Below are 27,667 nucleotides of genomic sequence, written 5' to 3' on the forward strand. Positions count from 1 at the left end.
TCTAGAGGCCGAAATAAGCCGAAAATCAAGAATATCAATTTGTTGACTGAGGCTTCGTTAAAAAGTTATTAAAAAATTAAGTTACAAAATTTCAAGTCATTCTGAAAAAATTATTTTTAGTTGCTGGGGTCAATTACAATATTTTTTGGCAAATAGTCATACGCCCGAAATCCTGCCAATTTTCCAAAAAAAAATTCGAGAAGGTGTGAAATATTTCGATAAAATAAAAACATTCCAAATCGATCTAACAAAATTATTTCTAGTTGCAGGGGTCAATTACAATTATTTTTGGTGAATAGTCATACCCCACAAATTCTACGCACTTTTGAAAAAAATTCAATAGATACCTAAATTTTTCGGTGAAATTAAAAAATTTCGAATCTTTCTAAAAAAATTACTTTTAATTGCAAGGGTCAATTACAATCATTTTTGGTCGATAGATATACCCCCGAGATCGTTCGCACTTTCGAGAAAAAAATTCCTCACCGGAAATATAAATCTGAATCTTTGATCGTACAATAGTCAATGGATTTAATTGAAATTTAGTGGTGAAGTAGAGCTCATTGACACCTACAAGAAAGTATTAAACAATATTTCCGTACAGCGTCAAACAAAGTTATTACAAATTAAAAACGAGTTTTTAAGAAAAATCGACATGGAGCAGGCGCCTAAATTTTTCGGCGAAAAAAAAATGTTCAAATCATTATAAAAAAATTATATTTAGCTTCAATGGTCAATTATAATCATTTTTTATGAATAGACATACCCCCGAAATCCTACGCACTTTCGAGAAAAAAATTCTTTGCCGAAAATATAATGTCTCACCATACATTGACATGTTTCACTGAAATTTCATGCGTATCTTTAAAACATCATAACTCCTGAACGGATTGGACGATTATAATGTTTCAAAATGCAAACTACGCGTATTTTGGTAAAGAATATATGAAAATTCCAAAAATATTCGAAAAGTTATTCCTTGACTTCGAAAAATGAGGAAAACCCCATAAAAATGGTCCAATTTTCAAACAGCCATAACTCCTACAATAGAGAATATATTTCATCGAAATTTTGGACAGAACTAGAGTTCATAGATACCTACAAAAAAGAATTAAACAACTTTTCTGTACAACGACAATCAAATTTATTAAAAATGAAAAACGAATTTTTAAGAAAAATCGGTGTCTAAATTTTTCGATGAAAAAAAAAATTTCAAATCGTTCTGGAAAAATTATTTTCGGTTGCGGGGGTCAATTACAGTCATTTTTGATAAATAGTCATACCCCCGAAATCCTGCGCTTTTTCGAGAAAAAAATTCGGTACGAGTGGAACCTCAAATGTTAATAACTTTTTAACGAAGCCTCCATCAACAAATTGGTATTCTTGATTTCCGTCCTATTTTGGCCTCTAGAATCTCTCATTACAGTCATAACATCCTGTATACAGAGGGGTTCATGCAACTGAAGGGGGCTTTCTTTCTGGCTAAAAAATTTTCGCCAGAAATATTTCAAATTGAGGCTGAAAAATTTGGCTGAAAACCAAAAGAGAAAGGCGGACGGGGGTGTTAAAAATTTTGTTGAATTCTTTCTGAAAAATTCCGTCGGGGTTGTGTCATCTCTTGCACTGACCTCATTTCCAAGACGGACTAAAATTATTTCGGGCAACTTCGGAGAATCGAGAAAGAGCGCATATATCAGTATGTCCTTGTCTACTCCCCGAAACTCTACGAGCTCACATACGCGTGATCTGACACAGTGTGAGAAAGTGGAATCAGGTGTCCACGATGCACACGAGGCTCCGTCTTGCATCTCTGCTTCCAACGAAGGTGTCACGTGACAGGATCGGTTAATCGGAGCGTTTCGCTGTAAACGCGGTAATAAATTCTAACATTTAAAGTTGTCCCCGTGCAACGTGGAAAAAAAGTAGGGTCGAACAAAAGGCGCGGAATAATGCCGCCGCGGCGAGCACCTGGGAGCCTCGAGCGCAAAGCCGTGCACAGGAAAAACGCGAAACCGCACCGAAAGAAGAAGCGTGGAGGAAGAAGAGAATAGCAACGGGGGCAGGCACGAAGGTCGAAGGACGGAGGTTGGGTACGCGAAAGAAGCTGCGCGAGGATCGACGGCGACGGTGGCCGCCGTGAAACTTTTAATTAGCGAGCTTATCCATGTATCTGCGTGCCGTTGAAAGGAACAGCCGTACCTTGGCTACCGAAAATAGAAGTCGGGAGGAAATAAAAACTGGCGGTACAAGTGGCTGTCAAGCCGGGGAACGGCGAGAAACCCGGGAGGGAAGGAGAGAACGAGGGTGGAGGAAAGCGGGCCGAGAAGATGGCGGGAAATAAACGAGGTGTGGTAGACTGGACCGAGGCTCCTGATCCCACAATGCGCCACAATAGAGCGCCGACGATGGTTTTGCATATGAAAGAGGGCCGAGAATGGAGACCGCGAGAGATAGGTGCACGTAGTGTGATATTATATCTGACTAGGGTTTCGCGTCGACAACCACCCCCCTCTCTCTCACCTTCCAGGCCCCCTGTTTTCCTCATCTTCGTCCTTCTTCCGATCTATCGTCGTCTTTTCCCCCCACTCTCACCGTGACTATTTTTCTGCCCCGAACCTCTCTCTTCTGTTTTCTTTTTTCCCCACTCCCTACTCCGGGTGAAGCTACGATCGTAAGTTGAAAATGCGTAAGGGAGACTGCATTAGGCGAGGGGCGTCTTTTCGCTTAAGATAAACTCGTTCCCATAGAGCCCTTCGGAATCGTAGCTTTCATTGTGCTGCAAATTTGCGATCTCTTGCCGGGGAGGTACGCGAGTCGCCCCCGCGGGATTATATCGAAGACCCTTAGGACCCACGAAGGGGTGGCTCGGCACGAGGGTGGAGACGCGATGTTTCCGAACGAGGAAAGGGTTTTCCTTATTCGGGTTAAGCAAAGATCGTTTGGCGACTCTCGACTCTATGAATATTTTTCGATACCCCTCCCCGGCTGCTCGATATACGAAAACGGATTCTTACCTTCGCGCGGACCACGGGAAACCGTTTCCGGTCTCGCGATACGCGACGTAGTCGCCTGTTTCTCGGCGATTTTAAATTAAATATTACGTAGACGTAAGACAAGGAGATCTGGGTAAAAGAGAAGCTAAAGTTAAATAATAAAGTAGTCAATTGGCCTCGTTCGTTCGGAATTTTTTAAACTGCAAATCGATGTAGTATATTGTGTGCGGTATTTTCTTGATGTAGAACATTGAGGATTTAATTTTGTTATACAGGGTGTTCGGCCACCTCTAGCAAAAATTTTAATGAGCGATAGTAGAGGCCAAAATAAGACAAAAATCAAGAATACCAATTTGTTGATGGAAGCTTTGTTAGAAAGTTATTAACGTTTAAAGTGCCGCCCTTACTGAATTTTTTTCTCGAAAATGCGCAAGATTTCGGGGGTATGTCTATTCACCAAAAATGAATGTAATTGAACCCTACAACCGAAAATAATTTTTCCACAACGATTTGCAATTTTTTAATTTTCTCGAATAATTTCACACCTTCTCTATTTTCTTTCTCGAAAGTGGGCAGGATTTCGTGGGTATGTCTAATGACAAAAACTGATTGTAATTGACCCCGGCAAACGAAAATAATTTTTCCACAACGATTTGCAATTTTTTTTCTCCGTTGAAAAATTTAGGCACCTAGTTGGATTTTCAGTAAGGAATTTTTTTCTCGAAAGTGCGTACGATTTCGGAGGTATGTGTAATGATAAAAAATGATTGTAATTGATCCCTGCAACCGAAAATAATTTTTTTAGAACGATTTGAAAAATTTTGTTTCGCCGAAAAATTTCAGCACCTACTCGATTTTTTTTCTCGAAAGTGGATAGGATTTCGGAGGTATGTGTACTCACCAAAAATGATTGTAGTTGACCCCCGCAACCGAAAATAATTTTTCCAGAACGATTTGAAATTTTTGAATTTAATTGTTAATAACTTTTTAACGAAGCTTCCATCAACAAATTAGTATTCTTGATTTTCGTCTTATTTTGGCCTCTACTATCGCTCATTAAAATTTTTGCTAGAGGTGGCCGAACACCCTGTATAATATCTGTTAAACTACGTAACAAAAATGACCCAAGTTCTTACTGTATCTTGAAACGTATGCATAATGTAAGCGATAACAAGTAAAAATACGAAGTCTTGAATGTTGGTTACTTAACAGGTAGTTTTTAAGGCACTGTACAGTTATTCAGATTTACGATAATTATGTAATAAGTGTCTGTTACCCTTCTCTCACTATTCATGTCAGCCCTCTAATGTAAATTTTTTATTTCCAATATCAAGGAATCCATCCAAGAAACGTACAAAATAAATCAGACACTGGGGTGAGATGCAAAATATCATAGTGATTATTATATCAAAGTACACCTTGAAAATATTTGCTCCTCTGCACAACATCGAACTATATAAACTACACCCATAATCACGACGTTTATAATGTGAATCAATCAAAGAACAGGTAAGTTCTGTTTGTTCGTTAACGAAAACTTCTCCGATACGCTTATCACGTATTTAAGACTATAAATAAAGTTTGAACGAGCAAACTTAACCTCACGAGAGATATTCATCACAATTTCATCGCAAGCTTGATAGATACCGATATCAGTTTCAGTTTTTGTTCGTTTCGAATAAAATAATTTCGTCCCTGGCGGGATTAAGGCAACAACGCGCGAAACGCGAGCTTTATCGTTAAATATTTCGCGATCTATCGAATATCTACGTAAATGGTGGTAGAATCGTGCAATATTTCACAGCTCTTTGCTTATCGATAATGTTTCATCGAAATCGACGAAAAACGGTTTGATTCAGTGGCCCCTTTCAGTAAACGTAAATATTGTCAACTATAATTACCACATAAATAAAATAAAAGCTCGTGAGAGAATTCTGATGGAAAATTATTCAAAACACACGTTACAGGTCTGAGTTGAATTTCTTATTCAATGAAATAACAAGAATTACGTTACTTTCTCGAGCTCCCTTGATTTCTTCACCGAAAAATTGAAATTCGAAACACATTTTTAAAATACGTTTCGATCCCCGTACTCGAAGAAGTCTCGGAACGAGATCCCTCAACGAGTCCCTCGATCTTCGTGGAGTCGGAGCGTTCTAAAGTCGCGGAACGCCTCTATCGTCGTTAATCATCGTTCGATGAAAGGTACAGAGGCGTAAAAGAACGAGCCGCCAGTAGGTGGGAGAGTGACATAAATGTTTCAGAGTCGCGAGCATCTGTCGTCCGGGGGACTTTTTCAGTTCTCGAAGAGAGCTCGTTTTTGGAGCTCTCCGCGCAGAAGACGGAGAAAGAGGAGAGAAGGGGTTTCGATGGGAAAAGGGGGCGGGTGGTGGAGGGAAGGAAGAGGGGGTTTACTATCCTCGTATAATGTATTATAAGTGGAGGCACTCACAGGGCCGTCAGTACCAAACACTCAAAGCCCTCCCTGCCTCGCTCGGTTCTATCTACCCGTTCGTGTCTCTCCCCCTACTCGCCTCTCTCTGTACACTCCGCTTTCGAGTTATCGATAAGAACCGCAGACCTCTTTTGTTGGTTGATAGATAGCCTTTCAAAGCGACGCGAGGTCAAATATTCGACATGCCGTGGGTTCAATTTCATGCCAATAATATCTATGCGAAATAAGGGCCGGAAAGCTCCTCCCCCCACCTCCCCCCACTGGAAACCGTCTTTCGACCAGCTTCTCGACAAAACTTTCCCCTCCATATTTAGGGGGAACGGTAATGGCTATAAAAAATCGATTTCCCTTTTTACGTTTTCTGAATGATCGAAGATCGCTTCGTTTCTCCATCGACCGAAATTGTTCGAGTCAAACACGATGCTTAATTTTAAACTACTTCGTGGGAAGAGAGACATTTAGGGGGGAGGGTCTGTTGGACTTTAGGATGTTTCTGTATGAACGTTGGTTTTAATAATAAATTCTATAATTTAATTTCTGTGTTTCGTTCGAATATTCATTAAGGGTGATAAATGGACAATTTCCTGATATATACAGAACAGAGTAGACACATACGTGTCTGTGAAGATCAGATGTTGTGCAGAAGGAAGGAATGAAAATACCTCAAGAAAGACGCTTCTAAAATAAGACATTGCAATATTAACGTTTATAATTATATAAGAACTATGATATTTTCTGCACTAGTACCAAGGGTCTGTGTTTGTACGGTTTTTGGTCAAATCGTCGTGTTTCTGCGTAAAAGAAACCCAAAATCCGAAACCTGAAACTCTGTATATGAAACGTCGCAGAAAAGAAGTAAAATTGTTATAGAAAGGAAAACTAATTTCTGTTCTTTGGTATTCCATATCATAGTCGTAGGTCTTTCACGTAAATTTTCACGATTCTCATTGCAGCCTAAGTATCGTTGAAAATATAAACGAAGCACGTCCCTTCATTTTAATGCTTCTTATCGATATATTTAAACTTTTAATACAACGAATAACATCGATCGAAATTATAAAAGGCCAGTTTAAAATACTGTTTCGAAGCCTCCTGCGGAAAATAGTTCAAACCGGAAAACATATTTTCCAATATGCCTGGAGAATCAAGAGTGATTAAATGAAAAATTTTAACCGTTCGATCCGCTACCAGATACGAAACTGCATAGCTAATTTTGCGAAATATACGCATCGAAAATTATTTAAAAATCGAAATACACGATTAGTTTGTTAAAAAGTATCAAAAAGTTCAGATTGAATAGTCGAACGCAGATAAAAGGCAAAAGGGTCGAATACATATTTAGAACGAACATCAATAAAACGAGATTAAAAAAATGGGAATTTTGATGTTATCAATTTTTTCGTAACAACCATGCTCCTGTAAAATTGCAACGGGAGAAAAAGGGAGATTTAAAGCTAATAGCCTCGTATCTAGTAAACCAACACGGTTTATAGGGAAATATAAGAAGATTGAAACTTTCAGATTGAAAACCACATAAAGTTGTAATAGGATTGAAAACATGGAATGTCTAGTTCCATTTAAACCTTTTGATAGAATATCTCTTTTCGTAACACCGGAATAGACGTTCCCTCGAAATGCTCCAAAAAATTGCGAATTTTAAAATCGCTGGTTGATCGTTTTATCACGTCGAAGATGATTAAGCCCTTGCAGTGTTTTAATATTCATCCGAGTACGAAGCATGTTCGAGTTCAAAAGGATCGTAACCTTGTGCCCTACAGAAGTTTATAATATTTCAAATTTTTAGAAATGATATTTTAAAGAATTCATACGAAATAGATGAAATACTAAATTGAAAGAAAAGATTTACTAATTGAAGACACAAATCGATTCACACGAAATTTTGTATCAATAAAGAAATGTAAAACGAACAGTTTGGACATGGGATTTTCCTCGGAAAAATTAATTTTTCGGAAAATTTACATACTCTGAGTGATATATTTGAGGTGATAAAAGATTGCGTGACAGTGTAATGTTCGTTGTTATAAAATTGTCTAATTCGTGTAGATCTTTAATCTTTAAGTTTAACGAAACGGATAATACCTCCAGTTTTGAACTCGAGCATTTTTCTGGCCAATTTATCGCGAGGAATACCTTCGTGAAGGCGATAATTTGCGGCGTCTAGCGATTAAGGCATTGGAGCAACGAGCCTGTGCATATTGTTAGCGATAAGTTAAGCCGGCCCCGCGACAGCGGAGCCGCAGACGTCTGTAAAATGGCGCAGCGTGTTAAGAAATGGGTTTGTGAGGCCAGGTGGCGTGGATCAAGGCAGACACCAAGGCGGTCCTGGCGATTCACGAGCACGTGATCACGAACAACGGGCGTTTATCAGTGACGCATAATGACTACAACACGTGGACGTTGAGCATTCGCGGAGTGCGGCGCGACGATCGGGGCATTTATATGTGTCAGGTCAACACGGATCCTATGAAGAGCCAGGTACGAGAAGACTATCGTCTTGGTATCGAGCGTGGAACAAAAACTAAAGGAAGGGAACGAAAAAAGAAAAAAAAAAATGCCACGGGAAGAGTGGGGGATCTTTTTACCCCTGCATCCGGGTCAGGTTTTTATTGTACGCGACGCTTTCGCGCGGCGGGCATTCATTTTAAAGCGAAATCCGTTTCTGCGCCTGGAAGTAGTTGTTTCCACTGACCTCCCGCGGGGGAGGCTAAATTCAACCGAGTCATGTTCAAAAATTCCATTGAGATTTGCCTCGCCTGAAACGCGACCTGTTGTTGGCTGTCGTCGAAGCCTTCTTGATGAGAAATGTTTTTCTATCGAAGAAGAAACGCGTTAGAAATTATTTGTCACACTCTGTATTCGATAAATTCGACGCAATAAAATAAAGCTGAATTAACATTTTAAAAAGTATTGACTCGGGCTACTTTCGTAACCATAGATGAATTTGATCTCTATTTGTCTCTCTCTATTTGATCTCTATTTGTCGATCTCTTTTAGAAATGTTTCTGTTTTCTATTTTCACGTACTAACACGTTCACTGCCAAGTCAGAACCGTATAATATTCTGCAAAAGTAAAATTTTGATTTTAGATCAAAAGTTTCAGTACTTATTTTTGTACCTTGTTAAAATTCATAAATTCTATCCAAATTTATTTTTTTCAACGTCTTAACTTGAAAATTAATTTTTCTAGTATCATAATGGTAAATCCTGTCACCCATATGTGGGTCACGTGGCAGTGAAGGTGTTAAAGCATGGATAGATGGAAAATAACTAATGATCGATGCATCGAATTTACAGAGCGCGTTTTTGGAAGTCGTGATACCGCCAGATATAATATCCGAAGAAACCTCGAACGATCTGATGGTGCCCGAGGGTGGCTCTGCGAAATTGGTGTGCAAGGCCCGCGGATACCCAAAACCAGAGATCATTTGGAAACGAGAAGATGGCGCTGACATCATTTCACGCGCCGGAGTCTCCGGTGGCAAAACAAAAAGTAAGAATTAAATTAATATTCTAACTAAAATCGTAGTCAAAGACAGATTCAGAATACTCGAACGTAAGAAGTACACCACTTTTATTCAACGTTCCATTTAAAACACTAATTGCACGCTTTTCTTGTCAGTCATCTTTTAATTCACGAACGTTGTAATTTTCAATTTGTTCAAAAGATTTTACGAATACATCCAACGCAATGGATCGAATGAACGTTCTGAAATCAATTTAAACTTTCATCCGAAAGAGAGTACAAAATTATAGTATACGCGAATTTTTTCTCTATAATAATTTTGTATAAATTTCTTTATGACAGTTTTGTTCGTAACGCGTAAAAACGCTTGAAATGGAAACGTTTAAATTGATGTTATGAATTCGCCCGTGGAAGATTAAAAACCGGAACCTTTTATTTTTCAAGTACGTTTAAAAAAAAAATTCGTGCATTTTATAAATGTATCTGTATTTGGCGCGTTCGCCATTTATTATTATTTTCTCCCGTCACTCGCAGATTAATTAACGAACGTTATAACTTGTGCCGCGCGAATGCATTTTTCACTTTGCTCGAAAGATTTTTTTTGTTCCTGTGTACGTTTTAAGACACTAAATGTACGCATTTTATGAATTCGCCCGTGCCTTCGCCGGTTTTAAATATTAGTTTCCGTCAGTCGCGGATTAATTAACGTGCGTTACGACTCCTATCCGCGCGAATGCGCGTTCCACTTTGCCCGAAACATTTTCGAAACGTATTCAACGGCGCGGTCTTTCTCTCGTCGTTTTATCGACGATACGAGACCCGGCTATGAAACAATTTGCGTAAAAGACGTAAGCGTTCCCGAGGTCAGGTGGCCTCTTCCAAATCGCAGAAAATCGTCAGTAAATAAAAGAGGGATTTATCCAACAATTGGATCGAGCCAAATACAAGATAGAAACACGAGGCGTGGCGATGATGCGTATCTAATATGGCAATATATTTCCAATATAAGTAGAGTGGTTCGTAAAATTGGGAAACGCGACGCGAAAATCGAAATGTCGATGAGTCTTCACGCGCTTAAAAGTATAAAACATTTTGTTAGTACTGAAAAAACGGATGTAATTTTTATGCACACATGTACGCGTTAAAACGATAATAGAATTCTAAATAGAGTCGAACGAATTGCTCAATAATGGTGTAGTTACAAAAGTTTAATTGTTGCTAAAAAAAACGAACGATTCAACGTGTCGCTGAAAAAACCCTAGTCTCTTCGGTCTCTGCTAAACTTTCTGCGCCAGTAGAACAATACCACCCAGTTTTAACGCACACCAGTTGTATAATCAATGGAAATTGCTGAAACTTCTTTGGATATGTAGCGTCAAAGTAAATTGTAAAAATAAACGTAGAAGATAGCAAGAATTATAGTAGGTGATATGACCATTAGATAGAGGATGAAATGCCCTTTAAAATGAGCGTTAGAACTAGTCGATAGCTCAATTAGTTCCGGAGATATGAGGATTTTAGTTTCAAGTCGATATGGTGGCTAGTTCCAGAGATTTAAGAATAGACCTTTCACCTTATGGGACTTTCGTGGCCCAATCTGACTGTAATACCGACCTGAAAATTCGGAGGTGATTTTAGCATCCTCTTCACGTGGATCAGTTGAGAAATTATTCACTGAATTAGTATTGATAGGCAAACAGTTGTAGTGTTGCGTAAAGTGAGTTGACTATGGAAGGGATTAAAATTCATTTGTGAATCTGTTGGTAACGTTTAGAATGATACGAAAATGGTAATGGGATTTCGAGACCCCATAAAAATAGGCCGCAAAAATACATTGGATGGTATCTACACGTATACCTCATCTTCTCTGACAATATTCTAGAATCTTTGATGAATCAATGAGAATCAAAACTAGCCTAGCGAAGAAGCTCTATATTTATGATGACCTATGCAAAGCGGATCGCAGCCAATTTGCTAATATTATTTAGTTTTTAATTAATAATTGCATTACCCAGCTAAGAGTGATACGATTATTAATTAAACGCTAAATAATATTACCCAGGTCTCACCACGTGGAAGTTGCTGCGAATGGAGACCCGCCCTAACCGATTCCCAACCACCCTCCATTAGTAAAGATCTTTTGTGACCAGCGATCGTTGGCCGAAGAAGCAATAAACGAAAGTGCAACCAACGAAGGAAACAACCAACGAAACAGTTTTTTGAGATAGAATTTGCCTCTAAATTCTCATCCACAAAACAGAGAAATAGACCAAAATATTGCCTGCCTGATATAATGATTAATATAGAGAACCAAACTACTGGCTAACTATAAATCTAAATTCGTTTACATCCTACCTATCTAATCATCTAACAAAATACATAGAAAATAGATTCTTCCTTGTTGATCCTTCGACGAAGATTTCCTGAAACATACTGTTACATTCTACCTAACTATAAATCTAAATTATTAAAACATAAACTAAGCAATCTGAAACAAAATACATGAAATACATTCTTCTTTCTTCTATCTTCTATTTATCCCACGATGATTTTCTGAACCACAAATAAAGCAATATCAAACAAAATTGTAACAATTCTTAATCGTTACTTCTATAAACCTAAAACTTCCATAGGAATATGCTCTGTAACAGAAACTTGTTTAATAGATCAGTAAGAGAACAAACAAAAATTTGACACCTGCAAGAAGCACATGCCCAACACTGAATCTGTAAAACTACAAATACTACAACTACAGGCAAGTGCAGTGAGAAAGTAAAAATAGTACATAATATACGAGGTTACTTTGACTCTAAAATGTATTCGTCGCGAAATATCTTCTTGCACGTCGATCTAATGATATATTTTAATAAGTAAGGAAAGTGAATGACTCAATTATGAAAGTGAATTTAATTATTGAAGAATGTAAAGAACAATCGGAAGCTACTAATTTGACACTCATTCTAAACTGAATATAATTATAAGTATTATAAAGATATTAAAATCATGACTCTACTTTCGATCGATATTACGATATTTGTCATATTAAAAATTGCGGCGTGTAAAAACATCGCACGCTTAAATAAAACGCGACGCGACGCGTGCTCATAGCGTGCAGTGAGTGTGGGTACCAAATTGATCCCCCCCGGCCTTGATTATCAGAAAAGCAAGTCACGCCCCTGACCCATGTCTATCGGGCTTCTCTACGTACAACCGCCGGGCCCTGGAGGACACACGATCACAACAGGACCCGCTTAGTACTCGAGAACGGATATGAGTCAAGAACTCTCGCCGGAGGTCATTCTCTTTTCCGTATAAAGAGGAGAATATATGCGCTCGGTGAGGCCCCACTTAAGCTGAACCAAGCTGCACCGGGGTTGAAGCGGTTAGAGCTATCACACCTACTACACAGGTGTCAAATGTTTCATTCTATCAAACAGAGGTGATCGAGCAAAACTCTCCGGTCCTTTCGGTCGAGACATAATCTCGGAAAGCGAGAACCAGAGAACGAGCGGGCGAGAGAAAGTGAACTATTTATATATGTATATGTACTCATTATATATTCATTTTAAAATGAGTGTCAAATTAAAAATGAATCTACTATGACATTTGTCATCTTAAAAATCGCGGTGTGCAAGAAGATTATGATTTTGAGCAAAAGGTACTAACTACACTTGCCAGAGAAAGCACGTATACAACCAGTCGAAGCTTAAATCTAGTTTAATTGTACCAAGCAATTATTTTGTTTATCACCAAGGTTTGGCCCGATAGACTTATCACGTCTCTGAGACGTCTCATTCATGTTTGGTAAGCTAAGGGGTTCAAAAGGGGTGAAGGTAAATCAAAACTAATATTTATATTAGTGAGATATGGTAAGAAATTTAGTAAACACTTAAAAATGATCTATCACCTAGCTAAAGGGAATTGGAACAGAGTATATTAGCAAAATGTTACAATAATTTAAGCTGAAACGTAAAAATAAAAATCTTATATTAATCAGTGTCATCGAAACAAACATGGTATATGCATCGATACCATGTTGTACATATCAAAAGGAACATTCTTATATTCATCAGTGTCATCGAACCAAATATGGTATATGCATCGACACAATGTTACACATATCAAAATGAACATTTGTAATAATGAAGGAAACTTGGATCGAGACACCAAGTTGCATCAACGCCAAACAAACAAACGAAATGGAAGAATCAAACAAAGTACTTCGAGCAAGAACGTAAAAATAAAAATTCATGAAATTGTGTAGAAACAAATATAGTATATGATTGAAAACTATATTACATTATTATATCCTGCAATATTATACATATCAAAGCAATCGCATTTGTTTCGTAGAAACAGAGAAAAGGAATATTCATAATAACCAAATAAAATCAGATAGAAAAATAAAGTTGAATTCACATCAAACAAACAAATAAACATAATAAAATATAAATAAGTGGAGTGGACTTACTACTTGATGTCAGTACATAGGGTAGTTACCACTGGGCCAGCTGTAAAGTAAGAAAATATTCATATTATAGCAGCATCAGTTAGACAAGCAAGGCAAAATCAGTTCATTGAAGCGAAATTGGTATCAAACGATAGAATAGAAGAGGGGAGAGAATTTTTAAACAGTTCTTACCGTTGGTCATCACCGTCCGGCACTGGTCAGTAGTGGTCAGCAATGGTCAGCAGTGGTCAGTAGTGGTGGGAGCACTAGTCAGAACTGGTCAGTAGTGGCCAGTACTGGTCAGTCATGGTCAGCGCTGGCCAGTAGTGGTCAGCAGCGGTCCACGGTTCTCTTCTGGCCATTTGTACACTCCCGAATTCGCGACGAGACTGAAGAATTATTCGCAGTGGCCCCGCTTATACGTCTAAGGTGATGAAAGGGTGGGGAGACCAGTCAGAGCCAAAGTTAAAGCTAACAGTTAAGACTGTCTTGTCTACAAAGAAACTATTTCGATTGGTCCCACCTCTTGGTCATTTCTGGATCTTCACTGGACCGCTGACCTTGATGTCAACCTCACTGTTAACCACCAGTGACCATAAGCTAGTCATCGTTGATCATAGACTGATTAAAACCATTACGAAGATTAAAACCTTCTCACGAGGATCCCCTTACAATTTGATGCATGATCTTTTTAACATTTTGTTCCACTTTGGAAGAGTGTATCTCGTTAATTTTTGTCTTTTTGTACGTCAGTTCGAACAATTGTCATACGTGAACAAAAAATTCGGAGATGATTTTAGCGTCCTCTTCTCATGGATGGCGGTCAGTTGAGAAACTATTCACTGAATTAGTATTGATAGGCAAACAGCTGTTGACAATGGAAGGGATTAAAATTCATTTCTGAATCTGTTGGTAACGTTGTGAATGACACGAAAATGATAATGGGGTTTTGGACCCCATAAAAGTGGGCCGAAAAAATACATTGGGTGAAAGGTCTACTCGTATACCTCGACTGTGATATAAGGGTCCGTATGTGTTTGTTTACTTTCTTACTACGGCCTTGTCAAGGTCGTTGACCGGCACGTGCTCGTAGTAGCTAGGTCACTCGGCCACTCGGTCACGAGTCACGTACGAGAAAGAGAGGTCCGACGCGCCAGACGGAGACAGAGACAATCTAAATGAAGAAATTACCTTTTACATAAATTACGATATCTCCGAAACGGAATGTCGGATAGACAAAAACCAAAAACCACTTTAAAGGGGAGGCTTCGCCACTTCTAACAGTGGCTCAATAATGAATAAAACATCAGTAATTTCGGAACTGCACCCGTCTAAAGTTTGACTATTCTTAACAGCGGAAATTGAAGATTCTCTTCTTTAATCATTGCTGTATATTTCTTCTTTACATCGGATGTAAATTTGAAAAGAAAACAAACTGCATGGAAAAAGTGCATAGATGTTCGTTTCACAATTCTGACCGCCTGGATGCGGAAAATTGACCACCGAACGGCGGTTCTAAATATTTTCATAGGTGGTTCGGTCAAGCCAGTAATTCTAAACTGATTACCGTTGTTCTCGCGTTTCACGAGAGACGGCCCGAGTAAAGTGAACCGCACATGACAATCCCTCTGCCCATTGAATTCACTGGGAGCTTTCGTCACCACTGAAACGAGACTGTCGCCACTCGTATTTCGAAGCTTTACTTCTAGCTGTCTCGCGTTACATCGAATCACGCAAATACTCGACCCGCGATGCCTATCACAATGCGGAATTAAGTAGAATCTCTGGCCATCGGATGAGAAACTAATTCTATCAGTTTTAATCTGAAGTATTATTCTTCTTCGACTGGACAATCGAGTCAAGAAATGATAGAAACAAAATTTTTTATTATTATTCTTGTATCTTTGATCGAAATTGACATTTTATAGGCTGACACACTGGAATAGGAACTAATTACTATGTCTTTGTCTTATAGTTCATTTAAAGTCTAGTCTAGACTAGTCTAGACTAGTGTCTTGTTAATTTCCTATTGTCCTTAAACTATGAAAGTGATTGCATGAGTGGATTGTGTCTGTTTCTAATTTGGTCCTTGTCTTATAGTTCATTTAAAGTCAATTGACTAGTGTCTTGTTAATCTCCTATTGTCTTTAAACTATGAAAGTGATTTTATCAGTGGGTTGTGTTTCTAATTTGGTGTGGTATCTGATTTATTCTAGTAATTTTGTATTGTTGATTGAAAGTGGTGCATATTACCCTTTCCTCAACAAACGTCAGTGGAACTCTATTGGTCACATTATGCAGTAGATTTTTAACATCTCTTAAGATTTTTAACCAGCAACAAAATTGTGAATCTGTTAATTCATTTTTGCAGTATCGTTGAAGTATATAATTGATGAAAAATATTACAAATTTTTATTTCTTGACAATTTTACTTGCATGGTTCTGTACCCAAAATTGCTTTAACAATTTCTAACAGAATTCCCTATTCCGGAGATTCTGATTCGCAAACGGGGGTGAAACAGCATTCTCACCCTCGTCCGAGGTGTTCCTTTACACTCTGTAAAGGGTGAACAATATTGGGTGAATGCTATTGACGTATTGAATTGAAAGGGACGCTTCTAGTACCTTGAACACTCTATCGTGCCGAATTCGCTGTGTTTGATTAGTAATAGAGATAAATTAATTGATTACGACGCGATGAAGTCAAATAATCGGTTCTCCTTTTCTTTGCACGAATGAAATTTAAGTTAGTTTGATGAATTAAAAAATGGAGGAACCTTCTAATGCATTGCTGAGCTCAACAATGGAAATGGAAATCAAATTTTCAAAATAATAACGAAATAATAATATAATACATAGAGATATAATAAACAGTTGTTAATTTGAAATTGTATAGACCGCTTTGGACCTAAAAATTCACTTGAAGGTTAAGAAAATGAAGTGAGTAATGGAATACACTAACATATTTAAATATATATTTGACGATCGTTCCAGTTTACACGTCCTTTATCAGACCAGAACGCAATGAAATGAAATTATTCACTGAATCTTGAATACAGCTCACTTTATCTAGCATAATATTGACATTTATAACAATAACGCGAACTGCTGAACATTACTCACTGCCAGACTTGCGCGAATAATTTAGTCCGTGTCCCGAGTGGAATTTAACCGAGGCATTGGATCCTCCACTTTGAAAGTATTATACAATTAAACGGTCCCAAACTATAAATACATCAAATCGCCCATGAAACCAACAGTTTTCAAATATATTTAAAATTCCTCCAGCTTAAATATCGCTGAAGATTATAACGTATCCCAATTCCGGGAAAATCCGAAACTCCAACAAGTATCCGATATCACGTGAAACAAATCATGAATATCGTTAAAAAAAATAATGCCTTTCGAAAGCTATACAAAAAATACTGCTATCGTCCAACGATCCTCTCCCCCAGTGTTCGCGTACGAATCTACGATGACGCGCTAATTGGTGTCTATTTTCTGCCCAAGCGATAAATTGGAAAATCCCGACTATTATTCGAGTAATATGACAAATATTCGGTTTTTTTGCAACCTCGTGAATGAAACTCCCATTCAAAAGCTTTCTAAAAACAACACCGATAGGCAAAATAACTATACATTTAACAGAAAAATTAAAATTGAAAGCTAAGAACACACAGTACTCCATTTATCGTTTTGTTTTAGAGGCCCCTTTTTCAGAAAGTTTCGAGTCACATTTTTAGACTCTATGAGAAGACGATTGTATAGATAGAACTTTTTTAGAGCATCGTGATTGACCCTCGCAAACGAAAATAATTTTTCCAGAACAATATGAAATTTTTTTATTTTATCGAGAAATTTTACATATTCTCGAATATTTTTCTAGAAAATGGGCAGGATTTCGGTGGTATGACTATCCACCAAAAGTGATTATAATTGACCCCAGCAATTGAAAATAATTTTTTCAGGACGATTTGAAATTTTTTAATTTTGTCGAAAAATTTTACATATTCTCGAATTTTTTTCAAGAAAATGGGCAGGATTTCGGGGGTACGAATATTCACCAAAAATGATTATAATTGACCCTAACAACTGGAAATAAATTTTTCAGGACGATTTGAAATTTTTTAATTTTGTCGAAAAATTTCACACCTTCTCGAATTTTTTTCTGGAAAATGGGCAGGATTTCGGAGGTATCTCTATTCACCAAAAATGATTGTAACTGACCCCTGCAACTAAAAATAATTTTTTTACAACGATTCGAAATTTTTTAATTTTATCGAGAAATTGTACATATTCTCGAATTTTTTTTTAGAAAATAGGCAGGAATTCGGTGGTATGACTATTCACTAAAAGTGATTATAATTGACCCCAGCAACTGGAAATAATTTTTTCAGAACGATTTGAAATTTTTTTGCCGAAAACTTTCAGGGATACATATCAATGTGTGATCAGACATCATATTTTCAGTAAGGAATTTTTTCCTCGAAAATGCGTAGGATTTCGGGGATATGTCTACTCACCAAAAATGATTGCAGTTGACCCCCGAAGCCGCAAATAATTTTTTCAGAACGATTTGAAATTTTTTTGCCGAAAACATTCAGGGATACATATCAATGTGTGATCAGACATCATATTTTCAGTAAGGAATTTTTTTTTCGAAAATGCGTAGGATTTCGAGGGTATGTCTGTTCACCAAAAATGATTGTAAATGACTTCTGCAACTAAAAATAATTTTTTTACAACGATTCGAAATTTTTTAATTTCACCGAAAAATTTAGGCATCTGTTTAACAGAAAAATTAAAATTGTAAATTAGGAACACACAATAATCGATTTATCGTTTCGTTTTAGAGGCCCCTTTTTCAGAAAGTTTGTCGATTTTGTGCTTTATAGAAAATACTGATTCGATTACGAGTGGTCGAATGGATTCTAAAAATACTTTTCCTCCGTTTGTGTATTGCAGTAGCTGCCGCGGAGGGTGAAACGCTGACTTTGTCGAAAGTAACCAGAAGCGAGATGGGCGCCTACCTATGCATCGCAAGTAACGGAGTACCACCATCAGTCAGCAAACGGATGATGCTGCACGTGCACTGTGAGTACGCCCTAATATCGTTTCCCCGGGTACTTTCAACGTGAATCTATCTCCCCTCGAAGATTATCTTCTTAGCCGCCGATGGATTCTGCTGATTCGCTCATTGAAGCTAACTTATTCTTCCAAATCCTCCTCCACGCTCCAACGAGCGTTAAAATCGATTGTTGTCCACGTTTGCTCTAATCACCCAGCACTGTGAATTAATCGCCACGGTTGCTTACGATCACTCGACCACACAAATCGACGAATCGTCACAATTATTGCTAAAATTATTCCGTGTGGTTCAAATAAAACTCTCTTTTTTCTTGTTTATTTAATATAGATATTAACATTTCAATAGATAGTAAACCACATCAATAGATAACCTCAAACAATAGATAAACCTACTTATTTTTATTTTTAATAAATTCGATCCTTATAGACCCAATATACAGGGTGTTCGGCCACCTCTAGCAAAAATTTTAATGAGCGATAGTAGAGGCCAAAATAAGAGGAAAATCAAGAATACCAATTTGTTGATGGAAGCTTCGTTAAAAAGTTATTAACGTTTAAAGTGCCGCCCTTACTGAATTTTTTTCTCGAAAATGCGCAAGATTTCGGGGGTATGTCTATTCACCAAAAATGACTGTAATTGAACCCTACAACCGAAAATAATTTTTCCACAACGATTTGCAATTTTTTAATTTTCTCGAATAATTTCACACCTTCTCTATTTTTTTTCTCGAAAGTGGGCAGGATTTCGTGGGTATGTCTAATGACAAAAACTGATTGTAATTGACCCCCGCAACCGAAAATAATTTTTCCACAACGATTTGCAATTTTTTTTCTCCGTTGAAAAATTTAGGCACCTAATTGGATTTTCAGTAAGGAATTTTTTTCTCGAAAGTGCGTACAATTTCGGAGGTATGTGTAATGATAAAAAATGATTGTAATTGATCCCCGCAACCGAAAATAATTTTTTTAGAACGATTTGAAAAATTTTTTTTCGCCGAAAAATTTCAGCACCTACTCGATTTTTTTTCTCGAAAGTGGATAGGATTTCGGAGGTATGTGTACTCACCAAAAATGATTGTAGTTGACCCCCGCAACCGAAAATAATTTTTCCAGAACGATTTGAAATTTTTGAATTTAATTGTTAATAACTTTTTAACGTAGCTTCCATCAACAAATTAGTATTCTTGATTTTCGTCTTATTTTGGCCTCTATTATCGCTCATTAAAATTTTTGCTAGAGGTGGCCGAACACCCTGTATAGAGTGTTCGATAACTGGTGGTACAAGCGACAAGGGGTTAATTCTACATGAAAAAATAAGTCTAAAATATAGAATACAAATTTTTCATGTGAGGCTTTGTTTTCGAGAAAATCGACTTATATATGGATATATGTATATTGTTGTAAACTCATTTTGTTTGAGACATGTAAATAGTATTATACATACCCTCAAACAGTCGATAAAAATTCTATTTATTTTTATTTTTAATAAATTCGATCCTAACTTTATTACCAATATACAATATTGTTCTAAACTCATTTTGCTTGAGACTTGTAAATAGTAAGATGCTAAATGTTGTTATTCGTATCTATTATAGAATGGTCTAATAAATTAAAATAAATCCAGAGCGGTTTGGGTACCAAGATTGAAAGGTTTTCTTTCCCCTCTTTGGCGTTCCTATAATCGTCCGCAGCTTTAATGGTGGTATATGAACGTACGATAAAAATTCCTTGCAGCCAGTGAAATTTCAAAATATGCAAATAACTTTGCCGTGTCTGTTACCCTGACTGATTCTACGTGACGTACGCTGAGTTACATCACGCGATACACACGCTTGTAATATATTCCCCGGTATACCGGATTCTACACATGCGGATTCCACAACCTACTTTCGACATCAATGCTGCATCAAAATAGTCACGCTTCAGAATTTCTATACGGGATGTTTCTTACGCGACGCGCGATAAACTTCACGCGTTACAACATTTTACGTCCTGAAATATCACAGCTTTACGAAAACCCGTTTACGTAAAAAATTTTTATTCCCGTATTAACGTCTCGCGTTAAAAGAAGTCGATATCTTCGTCGATTTCTCGAGAAACAGTTTCTGATATTTTATTCGGGCTCATTTAAGCGTTCTGTGTCGTGCGTGGTCCATTTTTCATAAGTAATTCTCACTTTTAGCTAAACGCTTAATCCAAACTTTTCGTGTGGTCGTTCTTTTTGATTAATCTTTTACGAACGAAGTTTCTTCCTCTTTTCATTTTCCACCCAGAGGGCTTCGTACCTGTCTTTTTTTATGAAACGAAGTTACGTTCTTTATTGTTTGTTACCGAACATCAAACGATACGGGATCAAAACGTTTCAAATTACGATTTTTATTATTGCAACATCGCGCGGAGCGATTGCAATGAAACTTAGAGCGTCTATCGTCATTTGAAAGTTGAGCTACATGGCACGAAATTATTATTGACGGATAAAGTAATGGGTCAAATATAATATTGTTATATATCTTTTTTATCGTGGCTTTTACAATAAACCATAAAAGTTCTTGAAACTTTTGGAAAATATTTTGTACGCGAAACTTGTATGTTTTCTACGGAATCCATAATAACTGAAAATAGTAGCCGGCCCTTCCAGCTTTTTAATACTTTACGAATGCGTGCAACAGCAGAGCTGTATTTATACGCGTTGCAGAAAATAAAACGCAGAACATTGCGCATCGGGGATCGTGAAAATAAATTTTACATTCGAACAACATTTTCTACAAAATTGTACGACTCGTCTAATTTACAACAAGCGATCAAAGTATGAAATATTTTTTTAAGCTGCTGTACAAATATTTCTAACGATCGGGAATACTTTATTAGGAAATGTTATGAGGATTTCGACGATTCCGTGAAATTTAATTACATATTCTCTACGTGTTACCGATCCAAAGTGAAGCGTTTCCGGCCCTCGATAATTATGTGCTTCGTTGTGCAGTAACCCAAGAAAATCGCGTATTCAACGGTCAGACAACGCGAACTTTGCACCTATTTCATCGATTTAACCGAAACCAACGCCGTGCCACTAATTACGTAACAAGTGTTCCGCCCTACTCATCGAAAGTTACGGGACCTACGAAATATTAGCCCGCGAAACGACAATTTCCACCCGCGGCGCGATCTTGCGAAACGAGACGAGTCAAGAAAGAGGGAGAAACAGAAAGGGAAATAAAAGTAAAATTCCCTTTTGCCGGCCCCCTCGCTCAGTCGCGAAAATATGTACAGTGTTCCCGCCATTTTGGCACGAAACGTTTTCTTTGGACGGAAGATCGACCGTTTGCTTCGTAACCCACGAGAAAAGAAAGTATTTTAATCGCGAAAACTTCTCTTTTATGCGCACATCTTTGCTAACGGCAAGAGACTCGCTGCAAAGAATTGTTTAAAGATTTCTTTCTTTCGAACGAGCAACGAATTCCTTATCTTCAAACGAGACGAAGAAAACGACGATTTCATCTGAAGAGATTGGAGAATAGAATGCACATTATTGCACGTTAAAATCGTCGAAAAATTAAATTTCATGGAACTTTGTAACGATCGAATCGGACAAGAAGCTTCGTTGCTTTCTCGAGTCACGTTTTTAGACTCTATGAGAAGACGATTGTATAGATAGAGATTTTTTAGAGCATCGTGATTGACCCTCGCAACCGAAAATAATTTTTCCAGAACGATTTGAAATTTTTTAATTTTTACAAGAAATTTTACATATTCTCGAATTTTTTTCTAGAAAATGGACAGGATTTCGGGGGTATGAGTATTCACCAAAAATGATCGTAATTGACCCCTGCAACTAAAAATAATTTTTTTTAAATGATTTGAAATTTGTTAAAAAAAAAATGTCGATTTTTCTTAAATATTCGTTATTCATTTTTAGTAAAATTGTTTGACGCCCTATAGAAAAGTTGTTTAATACTTTTTTTTAGGTATCTATGAACTCTAGTTTCACTCAAAATTTCATTGAAATATATTCACGATTGTAGGAGTTACGGCTATTTGAAAATTGGACCATTTTTATGGGGTTTTTCTCACTTTACGGGGTCAAGGAACAACTTTTCGAATATTGTTAGAATTTCTACATATTCTTCACTAAAATACGCGTTATTTGCCTTTTTAAACATTAAAATCCTTCAATCCGTTCAGAAGTTACGAAGTTATAAAGATACGCATGAAATTTCAGGGAAACATGTCAATATATGGTCAGGCATTATATTTTCGGTAAGGAATTTTTTTCTCAAAAGTGCGTAGACTTTCCGAGGTATGTGTATTCACCAAAAATGATTGCAACTGGCCCCTGCAACATAAAATAATTTTTTCAAAACGATTTGAGAAAGTATTTTTTCGCGAAAAAATTTCAAGGAAACATGTCAAAGTGTGGTCAGATATTACATTTTAGGTAGGGAATTTTTTTCTCGAAAGTGCGTAGGATTTCGGTGGTATGTCTATTCACCAAAAATGATTGTAATTGACCCCTGCAACCGAGAATAATTTTCTTAGAACGATTTAGAATGTTTTAATTTTGTTGAAAAATTTCACAACTTCTCGAATTTTTTTCTGGAAAATGCATAGGATTTCGGAAGTATCTCTGTTCACCAGAAATCATTGTAATTTCCCCCTGCAACTAAAAATAATTTTTTTAGAATGATTTGAAATTTGTTAATTTCGCTGAAAAATTTAGGCATCTATTGAATTTTTTTCTCGAAAGTGCGTAAGATTTCAAGGGTATCTCTATTCACCAAAAATGATTGTAAATGTCCCCTGCAACTAGAAATAATTTTGTTTGAACGATTTGGTATGTTTTAATTTTGTTGAAAAATTTCACACGTTCTCGAATTTTTTCTGGAAAATGGACAGGATTTCGGTGGTATGACTATTCACCAAAAATAATCGTAATTGACCCCTGCAACTAAAAATAATTTTTTTAGAATGATTTGAAATTTGTTAATTTCCCCAAAAAATTTAGGCATCTATTGAATTTTTTTCTCGAAAGTGCGTAGGATTTCGAGGGCATATCTATTCACCAAAAATGATTGTAATTGTCCCCTACAACTAAAAATAATTTTTTCAGAATGATTTGAAATTTGTTAATTTTTCTTAAAAATTCATATTTGATTTGTGATAAATTTGTTTGACGCCGAACGTAAATGTTGTACAATCTGTTTGAGAACACCCCATGTACTAAGATCGAGCATAACTAAGCCAATACCGCACGTAAAAAATACATGTCATCAACAAAAATGTCGAGAATTCGACGAATCTTGAATTTATTAAAGAATGATGCTTCGTACTTTGGCTAATTTTTCCATGTAGATTCTCTATTTTATGGAGGTGTATCGTGCGTGGAAAAGCAGCCTAGAAAATAGAGTTTAGGAAACGCGCGGTGTTATCGGTTTAGTTATGCTACGCGCTGTAACAATCAGAATGAACTGGGGGGATCGATCGTCCGGATCTCGCCGGCACGGACGACGATCCAGCCATCTCCGTGGATGATCCAGTTTGTCCTTCCTCCCGTTCCGGTCTCTCTATCGACAATAGCCCCGATCGCTTGAATTTCGAAGCAATAGCTCGCGGACGCAATCGTCTATACGGTCTGCGGGCACGGAGCGTATTCAATGAAATTCGATTATCCCGCACGATCTTATCGCCCGAGGGCAGGTGCAAGATCGTAGCATGAACCTGGGTACATCCAATTTCCGGGGAAGAATTACCTATCCTCCGGATCTAAGACACCGGGAATGCAGTCGTAACCGCGACTTAACTCGCCGTCCTCGAGTGCTCTGGCTTCCCCCAGCTCCCCTTCGTCCTCCTCTTTCCACTCCATCCTCCTCCTTTTCTCACTTCTCGCTTTCAACGATACTCCGTTTATCAGTTTTCCTCGAATCAGGCGTTACTTAAAACACTATGCATCTATAAACTGATTCAACATCTCCGGAGACTAATTATTTGTGAGATATAAAATGTTGAATCAATTACTCATGACTAGACTGCGGATCTTTATGCAAATTCACATTTTTATTAATAGAATTAATGAAACGGAAGCTTCGCAGAGGGCTGTCTCATCCCCTAAATATAATAATTCGTGTCTTACTTTAAGTATTTCTTATATTTTTGCATATTAAATGCGTTCTATAGTTTTTTGAGGATTAAAATTTCCCATAAATGCATAAACATCCGCAGTCTACTCATGACATCTCATTGATCTTACGACGATGTACGATCGAGAAATTTAATTACAAATAAATTTGAAATCGGAATTAAGAATTTTGCGAGAATTCTTAGGGTTATAAAAAATGGAAATTTTGTGAAAATAAAAGTTCTGGAAATGAAGTTCTTCGCCATTAATACTGTTTAAAGGAATATTGCTTACGATAAAATGGAGAATTTGTTTACTAAAAAACCGTATGAGAAGAAAAAGAGATTATTAAATAAAGGGAAAGATTTCAATAAACTGTGCAAATATGTGTTTATGAAAAGGCAAATATATGTTTGTATGTATGAATTTGTACTAAATAATACAGAAATTCATATTTCGAAGCAAACGTCAATATTTAATTATCGGCGTAACTAATATTCTGAATAAAAGTGAATATATAAATACAACCAACAGTTTCACAGAGATCTATTTTTTTTTTTAAAAAAACCGCATTAAAAGAAATAATTCCCGGAAACATGGTACCTCGTCTTGTGAATTATTTTATTTAAAAACCGCGTACAAAGAAACTTTAACATTCTGTATTTTGATACTCTGTTCAAGAATATGTATTAAATTCCGCGAAGCCGTAGTCGCTTTATTTCGTTGGAAATTATACAATTCGCAGTATTGTAAATACACTTTATCAAACGATATCTTGCTTGCATTGTTTTCGTTAGTAAGCTGAACGTTTGTGCATTAAAATTTTCTGTTGCAATTATACAGGGTGTCTCACCCGATTTTGACATCTTGATTTTCTCGCTATTGTTACTCGTAACAAAAAATGTTTCAGCGGAGTCTTGAATGGTATCGAGTGGAGCATATTCTGATGTTACTAGTTTTTTCGTGAGTGGACGCGTAAAGGTCATATAAAGGTCAACTTTGTTTTTTTAAATGGAATGAGGTATTTTTTAATACATCAATCGATTCAGCTGTACAATCGTTATAAAAAAGTACTAGCAATGTAACGTCGAAAAATTAGTAGTTCAGGAGATATTTCAATTTAAATAATTCTAAAGCACCATTACTGTTGTACTAAGACGTTAGCGTTTATTTACAGGAATGGTTCAACGTAACGACCATTTACATCACGGCATTTTTTAAATCGATCAAATAATGACTGGTTTACGTTGTTTTTGCTAGTCTAACGTTGGTAAACAGAGCTAACGTCTTAGCGCGGTAGTAATGACGCTACAGGACGCAGATACACGTCATCGTTTGGGGCTCTAAATTTTCAGCAAAAACATTGTTCCGACACTGAGACCTTTCGCATAATGTTTTTAAGGCTTCAAACTATTATTTAAGCCATCGAATTTTTCAATGTTCTAGAGTTACCAGACCTTAGTTAGTACTTTTTTATAACGATTGTCCAGCTGAATCGATCGTTGTATTAAAAAATACCCCATTCCATTTAAAAAAACAAAGTTGACCTTTATATGACCTTTACGCGTCCACTCACGAAAAAACTAATAACATCAGAATATGTTCCACTCGATACCATTCAAGCCTCCGCTGAAACATTTTTTGTTTCAAAAATCGGGTGAGACACCCTGTATATCATCGTAGATGTTAAAGTTTCAGTGACTGTCTACACGATGGCTAATTTAAATTTCTGACTCAATACGTTTCTCTCTCCTTGCAATGCAATCTTGTCTGACGCGTCTGACCATACTCGTAATTTCTACTTAATTTTTGTAAATTTTAGTATTTTGTAAATTATGACGGTGGTATTATCTGTTTCCTGGCAATCTTACTATATTTCAAGAAGGTGGAGCCAAATAAAAGAAATAGTAACATCATTTTTTATGTTTACAAGTAGAAATAGTAGATAATGGTCAGACGCATCACTGAAGTATTTAATTTCACACAGACTAGACGAACTTTCAAAATCGATTTGCTCGAAAACAAAGCTTCATATTAGAGAATGTTATTTCATATTTTTAATATGAAAAATTTTATTTATTTAACTATTTTGATATATTGTGCAAGTTACTTGGAAATGTATTTTTGACGTCTTTCACATCAATGTGTCTCACAGCTTGTTTCTCTTTTTGTTAATTTAGCCATATCGAATGTCATCAATTGTTTATAAATATCTGAAATTCACTCTTACAAGTGAAATTTAATTAAATACATATTCCAATCATATCTTTGACCATAGTTTTCGTGAATATTACGTAGAAAGTGCTGGTCTTTGTTAGTTTTCATTCCTTTCCAATATTCTACCAGCGTGGCAAGTTTCAGAAAATTCAGTGATTACCAATTGTATAACATTTTCTGGAAGTGCTCTCGAGCATAACGGTTTTCGCTAAATTTTTTATCATTTCTGGCCCGACGTTGCATCGTTCAAGCTATTCTCTAGTCCAAACTTCACGAGTGGAGACTGTAGGAACCGTTTGAAGAAATATAAGAAGTTAAGTAATATTCGGTACTCGAAGTTCGAAAGTTTCGAGTACCAGCACAAAGTGACCGGTATACAATATTGCTCTTCAAGATATTACAAGTTGAAATCGAACGGCGACAACTTGAACGACGCAGTATAGTTGATACTGCTACTTTATTTCGATCGATTCCACCACGATTCGTTCCAATATATTTCATTAACAAGCATAAAAATCATCATTCTACTTAGGTAATTCCTGCTCTAGATTTTACTGCTACTTAGTTTCAACTTTTCGTTAATTCTTTAATTGGAGCTTCGATCGAATCAGAAACACAAAAAAAAAATTCAAGTTGGCCACTGTACTAAATACTGTAAGGATTGTTGAGGATGGTCAGAGAGGCGTGTGGACGGATTCAAATACGTGAACACTAAACGTAACGATATAATTATAGTATTTAATATTTACTAACTATTTAACATAAAGAACATAAAAGAAAGACATAAAACGTAAACGTAAAAGATCATAAACGTAAAACTGTGACTGCTCTCGACTAACGTTCGATACAGAGTGACTTTCCTGCAGTC

The 27,667-nt window shown here is 36.8% G+C and overlaps 1 protein-coding gene across 1 annotated transcript in view; it reads left to right on the forward strand.

Moving 5' to 3' along the window:
- Positions 1 to 27,667, forward strand: part of LOC122401361 (lachesin-like) — a 241,232-nt gene that overhangs the window by 175,693 nt on the left and 37,872 nt on the right. Inside the window, 3 exon segments of the mRNA XM_043403441.1 lie at positions 7,759 to 7,944; positions 8,764 to 8,959; positions 18,348 to 18,476. Of these exon segments, the coding sequence (XP_043259376.1) occupies positions 7,759 to 7,944; positions 8,764 to 8,959; positions 18,348 to 18,476 (511 nt within the window).

The sequence above is a fragment of the Colletes gigas genome, unplaced genomic scaffold (genome assembly GCF_013123115.1).
Source record: "Colletes gigas isolate AHSC1104 unplaced genomic scaffold, ASM1312311v1 Colletes_gigas_Sc00024, whole genome shotgun sequence".
Taxonomy (NCBI): Eukaryota; Metazoa; Arthropoda; class Insecta; order Hymenoptera; family Colletidae; genus Colletes; species Colletes gigas.